A 13132-nucleotide genomic window follows, 5' to 3' on the forward strand; every position below is an offset into this window, starting at 1 on the left:
TCGCAAGGAAAATGGGATATCCTCAACCGAAGTAACCTCCTAACACTCTGTGCAAACCTCCCAGGATTGAAAGGCATAAAAACCAAAGATATTGAAACAGTCTCTTTCCTGCCCCCAGACGCGGAAGAAATAAATGAAACAACGGAATTAACTTTCGTCAGTGCAGACCTGGCGGAGGCATTGAGGAGTCAACAATCCGTACTAGAAAGCTGGGGTATAAAGATGAAGGCAAAACCGATCCAAAAATATCCCTCAATTTTAAAAAAATTGATCGTACACTCCAAGCCGGACAATCAGGCTCAGGGCATGGTTGACTCTATCCATCGGCTAAAAACCGACTCTGTTCTACAGGGGTGCAAAGGCAGCATAAACAACAGCTCAACACATGGAACCCCTATTAAGATCACAACCAACCTCAGTCAAGGAAAACGATTGTGCATAACTAGGGGTCCCTCAAGTAGTTTTTTATATTTTTTATAATTTTTTTTAATTTTTTTACCATTTTCCATTTTTCCATATTTTTCCATTTTTTGGCATATTTTTCCATTTTTTATAATTTTCTGTGGGAAAATCCTTTTTGTCTCTGGACACTGCACTCGAGACTGGAGGTGCCTCTGGATGAGGCAAGCAGTACACACAAATAGGAACAACCCTATGATAACTGCGTGAATGTCAATGTGGGGCGGATGAAACAAATATACCGCAATTCCATCTATACATTGACTTCTCTGAGGGTTTCCTTATTTACACTGAACCAAAGGTTGAGCAGTGTTACAAGTGTCCAATTTTGTTGATTACAAAATACATTACTTTGGGGAAAGAAACGGACACACAAAATCCTCATCCCTCCTTGTTGATTAATTGTCCCTCAAGTAACGACTGGTCCTGGCTGCCATCCGCACTAAACTTCAGTTCCTAATAAAGTTGTCTTTGCAAACGCAGCCCGAACTCCTCAACACACCGTCAGCGAGCGAGAAAAAACTCTAAAGGAAAAAGAGAAATTCACCGAGAGTCTAAAAATACTAACGTGGAACGTCTCAGGCCTCAAAAAGCTGCTACTAAGCCCAGCTGCGGTGAAATTCCTGGAGGAAGCAGACATTATATGCACGCAGGAAACCTGGCTGACCCAACCACTCTCGCTAAGAGGATATGCAGAATACAGTAAAGCGGCTAAAAAGACCAATATATTTGGAAGACCTTCAGGGGGGAATTGCGTCTATATAAAACACGCCTTGAACATAGAATTCCTGGAACTGCATAATCAACCAGACAACCTACAGGCGGGCATTCTGAAATTCCCCCACTCCATCAATGGTATTCCACCAATACTATTAATCAACATCTACCATAATTCGCAGGAGAACACATCTAACTCGCTCACACTTGTACACCAATTAGAAACTTTGCTGCTAGGTCACCCATCATCAGACTGCATTATCCTCGGTGACTTTAACATTCATAATATAGGGGTTTCTACTGGGCAAAATCAACATCGCGGGGGGACCGAAGCACTGAATGAACTTTTAAAATCTTACAAACTGGCGACGGCCCACACACTGCTTTTAAAGAATACCCCGGGAGCCTCGATCAGTCATACGTACAACAACCAAACGACGATCGATTACATCATCTTAAGTGATAAACTGCAAGACAAAATGACAAACTTCATGGTTCACCAACGTAATGACAGTGATCACGCAGCCCTAACAATTACCATGAACTTATTAGTGCAATCACGATACAAGCCCACATGCGTGGGGGCATCGGACGGCCAAGAATTAATAAAGCTGCCCAGAAAAATAAAATGGGGACAGGCGGCCATAGAAACTTTTAACACCTGGGCGAACACGTGGGCAGGCTGGCCCCCGCGCAAACCCAACCAGGAGACAATAGCTATATGGGATGGAATCACTTCAACACTAGCAGCAGAACTTAGGGGAGATGGGGACAAACCGAGGGCAATTCACTGGCACCCTCCGACAGCATTTGGATACAACGCAGAAATCAAAACCAGTGCAAAGGATTTAAACAAACAAGCTCTCGGCATTGCGTGGCGGGAGGGGGCGGGGGGAACGTCGAGTCGGAACAAAAAACAAGTGAAAGCGGGATGTAAGTAGGGGGGAGGAGAAGTCTGGGCAGGCAGGATGACTCAGGGGAGGGGGCGGAGCGGGGCAGAGCGGCATGTGGGTGTGAAGAAGCCGGGCCTTTGAAGTGAAGCTAAGCTTCACTTCAAAGGTGTCGGAGGAATGCGGGCGGCTGTGCACGCGCTTTTAAGCTCAATGCACATGCGCATTGAGCTTAAAAGTCACGGGCACTGCAAGGAATCGCCACGATTCCTTGCAAGTTAGATAAAGAGTCGATGAGCCCCTATAGTCTCGCTTGCTCGATGCGCATGCGCATCGACAGGCGAGACCTAAAAACGAAATGCCTACAGCAAAAATCGCACAACCAAAAACAAAACCCAACTGCAAGCGGTCGCAAAGAGCCACTCTATAAAAGTGTGGGCTGCCAAGCGTAAACACTGCGAGGCTCAGTGGCTGAAAATTTTCGATCTGTTGATCCCTGGGAAATCACAAGAATTCTGGAGTTACATTAGCCATCTTGGCCGAGGGACAAACCATAGAGAAAACTCCCTTGAGGCATCTGTCTGGGTCCGCCATGTTACAACGCTCTACAAGGAAGAAGGTCCAATTACCCAGCCACACAACATGACCCCACAAAAAGTGAACCTGGCTCTAACCACTAACGCAACACCCCCTCCCGGAAAAGCTCTAGTGTCCAAAATACTAAAAAAAATCAGAGCAAACGGCGCACCAGGCCCCAACGGTCTACCAGGCCACTTGTTTAAATCAAACATCGAATTTTGGTCTGAAAACTTGACCCACCTATTCTCAGACTGCTGGCTGTCGGGGGCTGTGCCTGATTCATGGCGAGGCTCGCTCCTGCACCCAATTCATAAGAAAGGGACTAAATCAGACCCAACAAACTACCGCATGATCGCCCTGTTAGACATCGAGGGCAAAGCCTATGCAAGCGCCATCTTGAAAGACCTTACAGACTGGGCAAGTGAAGAAAACCTACTGCCTTTCTGTCAAACCGGCTTCAGACCAGGGTCCTCGACTGTAGACAACATCACAGCTCTCTCTTATCTAGTCAATCAAGCACGGCGGCGCAAAAGTCTCCCTTTGTTCGCCTGCTTCATCGACTATTCTGCTGCATTCGATGGAGTAGACCGCACCATCTTATGGAGAAAACTGGTCTTTTGGAACATCGATCCCTCCCTGTTAAGAGCGATACAATCTCTGTACCAAAACACCTGGGTAAGAATCAAACTTTCAAACGACTCTGCAACTGACAAGATAGACACGAATCGCGGTTTAAAACAAGGGTGCGTGCTGGCACCCCTACTGTTCAATCTATACACAGCAGACATGGAGAAAGCCCTGCTGGGGGCCACCTTAGCAACACCAAAGATTGGGGCAACCCAAATACATTTTATGCAGTACGCAGACGACCTCGTAATCTTGGATCACACCAAAATAGGACTCCAAAAGGCACTCACCGCCCTGGCAATATATAACAACAAAAACAGGCTGGTAGCAAATCCGACTAAATCAAAAATAGTCATTTTTGGGCATTACCCCAAAAAAAAAAAAAGCAAAATGGAGCCTTGGCCATTTAACTTTGGACAGCACCCAGAAATACATATATTTAGGGGTCTCCTTCCATAAATCGGGGTTGTGCGGGACCCATTTAAAGAAAATACAGGGTAAAGGCAAGTCCATCACCTTCGCCCTATGTAAATTACAAGCCCTCCTACACAGCCCATCAGCAACGGCCATTCAAAGAGTCCTAAAGGCCAAGTTAATGCCGGCCCTTAATTACGCACAACAGGCGTACCCAGGTAAACTGAATAAGGAGCTGGAAAAAATCCATTGTGGGGCATACAAGAGACTGTACCATCTACCGAAATGTACAAGAAACACTCTAATCCGCCTGGAATTCTCTCTTAATCATCAAACCCTGGAAGAGATGGCAGCCCTAAGTAAATATTACTACCTCACAACAGCGGCATGCGATAACACACTGAAGGCCGTCCTGAAACATATTTTTATTAAACCAGGGAACCCCTGGTCAGCTACCATCGAAGCTGCCATGACGCAATTGAACCTGGCGATTGAGTCGTGGAACCCAGAACTAGTCAACTACACGACCATCAAATACGCCACAAAAAAGCAAGTGCGCGCACGCTCTTGGGACATGGACTTGGAGTCCCTCACGAAAAGAGCCTTCCACGAATCCCTATGCTTGCCACATACCACGCACAATCCCCGAAACCATCTCACGCAGGCTGTGGGCCTCCCAGCTCTCCACAAGATTCTGGCCTACAGACTGCACCCCCTGCCGCTCAAAGAACTATATCATCAGGGAAATGCAGGCATAGAAGCTCGGGGTTGCAGACTCTGCAATTATAAACGAGAGTCATTGGCCCACTTACTACTTTGCTGCCCCGTACTACGTGCGCCACGCACCGTCTACCTTAGGCCCATTCTTAGGGACGCTGGGACACGCACAGCTAAGGAAGCGATCCATCATCTATACACCTTGAGCGTAGTAAAACAGATGGCTTCATTTGGAAAATTTATACAACAGACTCGGCTCGAGCTGATAGCTGCTAAGGCCACGCAGGAATAGTGACTTCGTCGTGGGACACCTGGTGGTCCTCACAGGTCCCCGACCACGTGTGTCTTTATGAACTCTGGGAACTTCTCACAAACGCTTGTCTACAGAAATTTTTTACTTTTGTAATTTTATACTTTGGTCTTAATGTAATGGTTTTAAGTAACCACACAATAAAGTTATTCATTCATTCATTCATTCATTATTGGCAAGTACTGTCTCCTTGCCATTGAGCTTTCTGAGCTTGCATTCTCTTCAATAAGGCATAGATTAATCTTTAGCCCTACACCCATGCAGCATGTGGGAACAAAGAATAAAGCAATATATAGTTCATTCTTTTTCATCCAGGATCTATAGTTTTCAGTACTTAACAGCAACATCAAGAAAGAAAAGGAAAGAAAGAAGTATGCAATTGTTCAGTACACAGAGACGTGGTTTGAACAGACCTAGCAGCTTCATAAGTCACTTTTATGACTGCCAAACATCCGTCCCTTTACCCCCATCCGGTCTCTCCTCTCGGTTCTCAAGATGAGAAGACAAGAATGATTTTAACATTATGTGTGCCCTGTGATGTAAGACTCTTACACTGGGTTTTAGAGTGGAATCTGAGGCAGACTGCCGATGCAGACTAAACAGAGGCCAGTAATAGCTTTGCCCCTATCTCCCGATTAACTCTTGTGTGTTTGAAGGAATGCAGTTGGTATGTTCCCAGGTCAAGAGCACATCTGATGTCCTAAAGACCATAAAATGAGAAGTCAACATAATTTGAAGTAAAATGGACAGAGACAACAACTGACAGTCACAGAAAAAAAATGGCATTGACATCACTGGCTACCGTCGTGCCTTTTAGAGATCCATGGCATGAATTCTACATGGATTTGAAGTCTTAATACACCACTGTAACCAGTGAAGTGCAATTGCAGTGAAAGACGTCCAGAATCCAGTTCAGCGCCTAAAAAAATGTCACATAATACATGAAGAGGCATCTATTAGGAAGCTGAAAGAAGGTGGACCAGTACCTATGTTCTGAGTGCAAGAGATCAATTCTGGGACCCAGTCAAATATTCAGAAACAATCACACAATAAAGGGCAGTTTAAAGCAGTGAGTGTGCACAGTCATTTAGAAATAGGGCAGCTAACAGTGCCAACACTTGATATCCTGGCATGACAATGTAGTTTGATAGGACACGCTGAGGTAAATTTGAAACAGCCATAAAAAGGTAGACTGGAGCACCAACAACATGACTTAAAGATCCTCAGAACATCATTAGCAAGAGACAACAGACAGGATTTCAGAACAAGAGATAATCAAAGAGAACATTAAGCATCTGACTCTTCAGGGATATCAAAAATCTTGAACATACACAATTTAGAGATGTTACGCTAATGTTCCAGTGGGGGTCTCCAGGTTCCAGTAATTATTATGTGGGGGCCACAAAAGTCAAAAGGTTAAGAATCACTGGCCAAGATTATTATTTTGAACCACCAATTATTTTAATAATGTATTTGTCTTGTACGGTATATTTTTGCTAAAATTAAACACTTTTTAATAGGGAACAGAAACTCTTCTAAACTGCACTCTCTAGACCGAAAGCATTACACTTTAGTTGCAGCCCTGGCCACCTTGCCCCCAGTATTTATGCAGGGCAACCATGCCTTGGAATTCCGTTATCCTTGCTTATGGGGGAGCCCTGGCAGTTTCTTCTATAGCACCTGGGAATCAAAGTGCAGCTCTTTCATCCTTTATGGAGCATGAGCAAGAAGGCCATGCGTGTGCTAGTTGCTGTGCCATACCTCTACAGGCTCTGTCAACATGTGAGCAACACACTGGTATGGCACAGAGTTACCTCTTAATAGGCTTCCTTTTGCCCAAACAGGTCTGTGCATGCCTCCAACCCGAGGACATGGTCAGGGTGAATTACTAATATTATTATTATTACCATTATTTTGTAGAGCGCGCGGCTACCCCCAATGGAGGTGTCCCGGCGCTAGCAACGGCAGCAACAACTGAGGGCACACGTGGGTGGACTAAAAAGCCAAGTTTTCAGTGTCTTTCTGAACAGAAGTTCAGACTTGGCCTTCCTAATGTGTAGAGACATGGAATTCCATAAAGAGGCCGTTTTTACAAAAAACGATCGCCCGCCAATCATGGCCTTTGTGAAGCGTGGAATCGCAAGCAGTTCCTGTTGGTTAGATCTTAGGACTCTTGTCTGATGGTATTTCAGCAGTCTCTTCTTCAGGTATTTTGGGCCGTTCTCACCAGCTGTTCTATAAGCCAGGGTCAGCACCTTAAATGCAATTCTTCTCTTTACCGGCAGCCAATGAAGGCTACGCAGGTGGGGTGAAATATGATGACGAAGGGACAAGTTTCTTATCAGCCTGGCTGCCGCATTTTGGATAATCTGCAGCTTCCTGATCAGATACGCAGGAAGACCCAGGTACAGACTATTAGTATAGTCCAATTGTGATGTGACTAGTGCATGGACTACCATTTTTCTACAATCAATTGGGAGGAGATGCAGGATTCTCCGCAAGGCTTTCAATTTCCAAAAACACACAGAGGAAACTTGACAGATCTGGGCCCTTCCTGTAAGTTTAGAGTCAAACTTAAATCCCAGGTTCCTCGCGGACTCAACTGGGGATGGAGGGGGGTTTAACTCTGAAGGCCACCAGAGTTCTGACCATGGAGGAGACGCCTGATTAAAATACAGCACCTCAGTTTTTTCGGGGTTCAATTTCGAACAGCTGTCCATCATCCACAACGAGATGTTAAAAAGACACTGCTTGAAATTGGTGAAGGCTGTCTCGATATGTTCCCTGAAGGAGAACACCCCTGAGTATCATCAGCATATGCGACTACTTTCACACCACATTGCTCAACTAGCGAGGCCAGGGGAGCAAGGTATTTAATATATTAAAATGGGTTAGACTCAGGACCCACCCCTGAGGGACACCGCACATCAAAGGTCTGACTGATGAAACATGAGGGTGAAGGGATACTTGCTGTGACCGGCCCTCGAGGAATGAAAGGAACCAGCCTAGGACGGTTCCCGTCACTCCCAGGAGCTCAAGTCTTTCCAACAGGACCCGGTGTGACACCGTATCAAAAGCTGCGGAAAGATCCAGCAGCACTAGCATTACGCAGCTTCCCTGGTCTAAAGTAGCACGTATAGTCTATGCCATCTCAAGCAGAGCTGAGTAAATACAATTAATACAAGTAAAGAACAGGAGGGGTCAGAGATCCTACTGCAGACACGTGAAGTAAGTGACTCCACCCGCCTGCAGGTGGATGTCTGGGGTGTCCATGGGAATCCCCCTTTACCCCTCAAGAGGGGTGCCCTCAGGGGGCGCACTGATAGTGCGCCACCTGTTTGTGGTGCACTGTCAATGCGTCTCCTGAGGGCATGTTTATGTCTACACCTGCGGCGGTATATGGCGGGTGCACAATAGTGCTAGGGTAACAAGTGTGCCAAAGCGATCAGTTTTACTGAGGGGGAAGCACAAACATATTTTGCCACGTCTGTTGTGGCCTCTGGTCACATTCTGTTAATATGGCTCTAGGGATGCATACAGTATGCGTACAATGCTTCCGAAGGAAGCCTGAGACCTGTACCATCGCATTTTTTGCATGATGCTGATTATTTAATTACTATCTTGTGCACCACTGAAAGCCAGCATAATTCTTATTTCTTTTTGCTCAGGTTAACACTCACCACCAACGTCCCTGCTTGCTGCTTGCCAAACAGAGTATGGTCAGATCTGGAATAGATATTAGTGCAATGTACTATGAACTGAAATGATTAAGGACATAAAGAGTTCATCCTGTGACTGGTCTGGAGGAGTGGTAAGACTTTGGGCAACTATATACATTGACAAACGTTTGACAACTGTATTTATTTGGAGATACAAATTCAATCATATTTTTTTTAATTCGGCTCTTCACTTTGCTACAAAGCTAGGAAGACTCACAGAAAAGGTCAAGGTGATTAGCGTTCATCCAATGGTACAAGAGTTTAAGTATTTGTGTTTGGCTTCGTATGCAATCACAAAATATATTTGTGTCTTCCACATACATTTAGAACTGCAAGTGATGTGAAGGTGGGAGTGTGTATGAGTGGAAAACAAGGGCGATGACATAGCGTTGTCATAGGGGCACTTACTATTTTCCTTTAGAATTTCAATAATACAACTCAGAGCAGCGAGGGGACTCCTTTTAGTGCTCACCATCTGGTAGTTAAAATATTCTAGTATAACGAGTAATTGGCTAAAGAGTGGTGAAAGAAGGCTGAAGCTGTCTGGCAGTCTGCATCCCGGGTGGACACAAGACCCTGTTTGATATTGGTGGGTATGGGGTGGTATTCCTCGGACTTAGTGGGATCCTGACTGACGATCAAGCAATAAAATGTGTTACTTTACCAAAACTTGAAGTTCAGACATTTGACTTTCGTTGGGGATTCATAACTGCATGAAATTAAGAAGTTGGCGTTCAGTGTTTTAACTTTTGTTATAAATTGATTCCGTTGCTTTGATAAAGGTAGAATAGACCACCACAAGAATACACGCGCTCATAACCTGCCTGGCTGCATTTTGTTTTGAGGAAAAATTCTGTACTGGGGTTGCTAAGCAAGCCTGTGCTTGGCAGAGCACAGAATCGGCAGCACCTCCACGACTGCGGCAGAGGTTATATTAACATTGACGGAGGTGTCCAGAAACTTTTTTTTAATGCTACGTCAAATTCTAGCTACAGGAATCGATTTATACAAATGTTGGAGTTAAAAGCCTGAATTGCTTGGGGAGGGAAGTGGCAGGGCATATATTTTTTTAAACAAAACATTGGAGAATTTTACATTACTTCCTGCTTTTAGGAACTACCACCTGAAGCAATAATGACAAAACCTTTCCCTCTAGTGCTGAGGAGTTTGGTGTATTTCGTCATAACCGTTAACCACCACACCTTAACACAGCATATTCCCTTGTTGAGTCCGCCCAGAACTGCAAGGGACCTACTGCACATCGACACACGACACTACAATTCCATTGCTCAGTTCTGCATCAGCCATTGGTTTCAACTGTCGGCGTAATACTGTGAAAATGTAAATTGGGAGGGCCTGTAGAGTCCTTCAACACTGACATTTACACAGTTAAGAGGAACTTAATCTGGTCAAACAATCACAAAAACGGTTAATTTATTACATCTAACAAAAGTCCTACGTTTTTAAATTGATTAAAGTAAACGATATTTAAACTTCGAAAAAATCCTCTTCGGTAACTGCATATCCAGGTGAACTCCCAGGCTGAAATAGGCCGTGGTCGTGGGTCCGCCGATTCTGGAATAGGAACGGGGTGTTTGGTGGCTTACTATTAGAAAGCTGCACACACCCCAGTTTAGGAAAAGTAACGAGTAAAGCTTTTTGGACCAAGCATTTCCAACAGGGTTTGGCCAGACCACGTCGTTAATAGCACAACCGACATTAAAATTTGCAACAAAACTATGTACATTTCATAAGTAGCAAAGGCGACAGAGCTGCAATGCAACTTACCGTGTATGGCTCATAATGTCCAGTCTACTAACCACGAAGGAAAGCCCACGTAAAGTTTATTTTCTGTCTCCCTCTACACGGACAATGATTTACTCTATTCAAACAGATCTCCTGATAAAGTAATCTGGACTGAACCACTGCTAACCCATCCACAGGGAAGGAGAAGGCTGTTGAACTTTACGGTGTTTTTCTAATGCTTTGAGCAAGACTTGTGCAATGGCAGCTTGCAACGGTACCTTAAACACGTGTTTTTTTAAAATGTATTTTGTTTTAGAATAATATATGAGCAAGAAAATCCAGCAAAATAGGAGTAACAAACAAGCATCTACGTTGTCGTGTATAAGGGCTGCTCTGCACTAAAAAGCACCGAGCTCGTTTTCCTTTCAGTATCATAGACAATGAAATACTTCGCTTCACATACACAGCACAGGGAGACGAGAGAATGAAAACACCATAAAGAGCACGCATGCGCAAGAATGGTCATTCGGGCACACATTCAGGCGCCAGAATGTGAAGAGTTGCAGGCCTATCTATACCTTTAAAGAACAAGCATTTGCAATGCAATAGGTATCGCATATGCGAGAGTTTAAGCTATTGGCATTGGAAATGACAATGCCTTTTATTTATCTGTTTCGATAATTAACACATAAATAAAAGGCATTGTCATTTACAATGCCAATAACTTAAACTCTTGTAAATGCGAGACCTATTGCATTTGAAGTAAGAGGCCGCCATTGTCCCGAGCTGCAGGAAAGCATGTCTTAATGGGAGTAGGAGAAAATGAAAGAAAATAGTGCTTACTGACTAAATAAGACCTACCGTGTAACTACCGAAGTAAAAGGACCAGTCCTCATGGGAGGTGCGGATTAAGACAAGGCGGTATAACGGAGGGACTAACAAGCATATTAACGAATCAGAAGCCAGCATTTACAAAGGGCAATGACACAAGTCAACAAATATGGGCAGAGAGTTGGCAGGGCTTATACAACATGCATCACAGAGCAGCACATGCGCTGCCCAGGCTCGACCTAAAAAAGCACTTGCAAAGCCAATAGTTCTCTCCTGGGAAATGATGAGCTAGTACAATGGTTAGCTTTTTAAAAAAAATATTGTAACCATATGGTACAAAAAGAAAACAGTAAAAAAGAAAATATGCAGCCATCCGAATATGGCTGCAACTTGCTTGCAATAAAATGTCAAATTAAAAAAACCTCACTGATGTGGCTGTTTTACACAATTTTTAAGCAACAATCATTTCCGTTGTGCTTATCATTATTATGCTATAAGGATAGACGAATAGATCAGCACCTAGCCAGGCACTCAAATCACAAACAGCTACAATGGTATAACAAAGCCTTTTTAAAAGGAGATTGAAAATACATCACCATCTAACTTGGCATCCTACGTGAGGACAAAATAAATAGCCAGTATTTAAAATTAATGTAAATGATGTAATAATGTAAATAAATACAATTAAAGCCTATTTTAACCCGTTGCCAGTGGCGGAACGGGTGATTTATGACTGGGCGTGGTCAGGACGGCCCCCGGCCGTCCTCCGCACACGCCCACCTTGACGTCGGCCGACGCACGCAAAGGGTTAAACCAGCTTTGCCTCTATAAAGAATGGGACAATTTAGGGGAATGTGAACAATGTGCACAGCTTTGTGTAGTTACTCAATGTGAAGGGTGCCAATATGTAAAGTGGACAGAGACATGTTGTATGCTGTGGTGGGTGGAAGAAATAAGTGAATGACACTCAAACAGATCAATGGATGATTCCCATGGACGAAAAGCTCCTCTTCGTATGTTTATTATGTATGATTATTTTTTTACTAAAACAATTGTCCGGAAAAACAGCTAAAGCTTCCTCAAAAGTCAGACCTGAAAAGAGGAGCAACTGTTAGCTGAAAAACTAGCACTGTCTAAAAGTCACTCATGATATGGATACAGCTGAAAGCAATGCACAGAGTGAAGAATGGCTGATAATCTGATGCTACTATAGCAACTTTCAGGAATTTACTCTAATACAGAGCAGTCTGTCAAAATGAGGGGTAAGCAGAGGTACGGGGAGAGAAACCACACACTTCTTAATATCCTATACTGGGACCCAGCAAGCCCTAGTTTAGCTAATCATCAAAAAACGCAGTGATGTTGTTTTTTTACTGATGATGAAATAAAAAATGAAGAAAACTAATATTTAATCATTCTTATTTGGTTTACAGATTTATAGAGAATAATGCATTTACTCACTAAAAGCTTTGCAGCACACACATGGGAAACATAGGATTGAATCCCTACAGCACACCTATAGCTTCTTAAACCAGATATTCTGAATTATCCTCAACCAATCATGAAACTCTGAAAAGATATGGAGCTTTACTGAATCTGCTGAAGAATTCCTCGCTGGGAAAAAGGTTCACTCACCACACCCATTCCTTCCAAGCCAAGCAAATTCAGATCACTAAACCAAGTTCCTCTCAGAGGAATGAAACACGAGCAAAGAGCAAATCAAAGCACTATTTGATAGCTAAATGTTGTGCCAACTCAATTTTTCCAACAATATCCTGCACACAATCGTGAAGTGAATGAGCATGAAGGACCGGTTCAGACATAAAAACTAACAATACACAATCTCACCAACCTCTCTAAATCCCGCAATTCATCTACATCTCAAATCCCACAACCAGTTTGTATATATCTGGCAATACTTCAAGTCCCTCGTCATAAACCAGTTATAAAATATCCCTCAACCCCTCAAGGATCCTTTCTAGGAGAATGACACTCAACAACAAAATCGTCTAGCCACTTTTCCCAAATCAACCTATCTTGATATCAAGATTCTCTCCCCACCCAAATCTATTGTGCAGCACTGAAAACCACACAATAATCCTCTCCCCTTGAAAGCCTGGACC

The 13132-nt window shown here is 43.7% G+C and overlaps 1 protein-coding gene across 5 annotated transcripts in view; it reads right to left on the bottom strand.

The window, feature by feature from the left end:
• Positions 1-13132, bottom strand: part of EVI5 (ecotropic viral integration site 5) — a 936315-nt gene that overhangs the window by 677380 nt on the left and 245803 nt on the right. The window contains exon 1 of one of the 5 annotated variants that reach the window (XM_078646333.1): positions 10221-10292. The exons of the other annotated variants lie outside the window; for them this stretch is intronic. Within the exon in view, the coding sequence (XP_078502459.1) occupies positions 10221-10234 (14 nt within the window). The 5' untranslated portion in view covers positions 10235-10292. Of the gene's footprint in view, positions 1-10220; positions 10293-13132 lie in introns of those variants that run through there. 5 annotated transcript variants of the gene reach the window in all.

Source organism: Lissotriton helveticus, chromosome 1_1 (assembly GCF_964261635.1).
Source record: "Lissotriton helveticus chromosome 1_1, aLisHel1.1, whole genome shotgun sequence".
NCBI classification, from domain to species: Eukaryota; Metazoa; Chordata; class Amphibia; order Caudata; family Salamandridae; genus Lissotriton; species Lissotriton helveticus.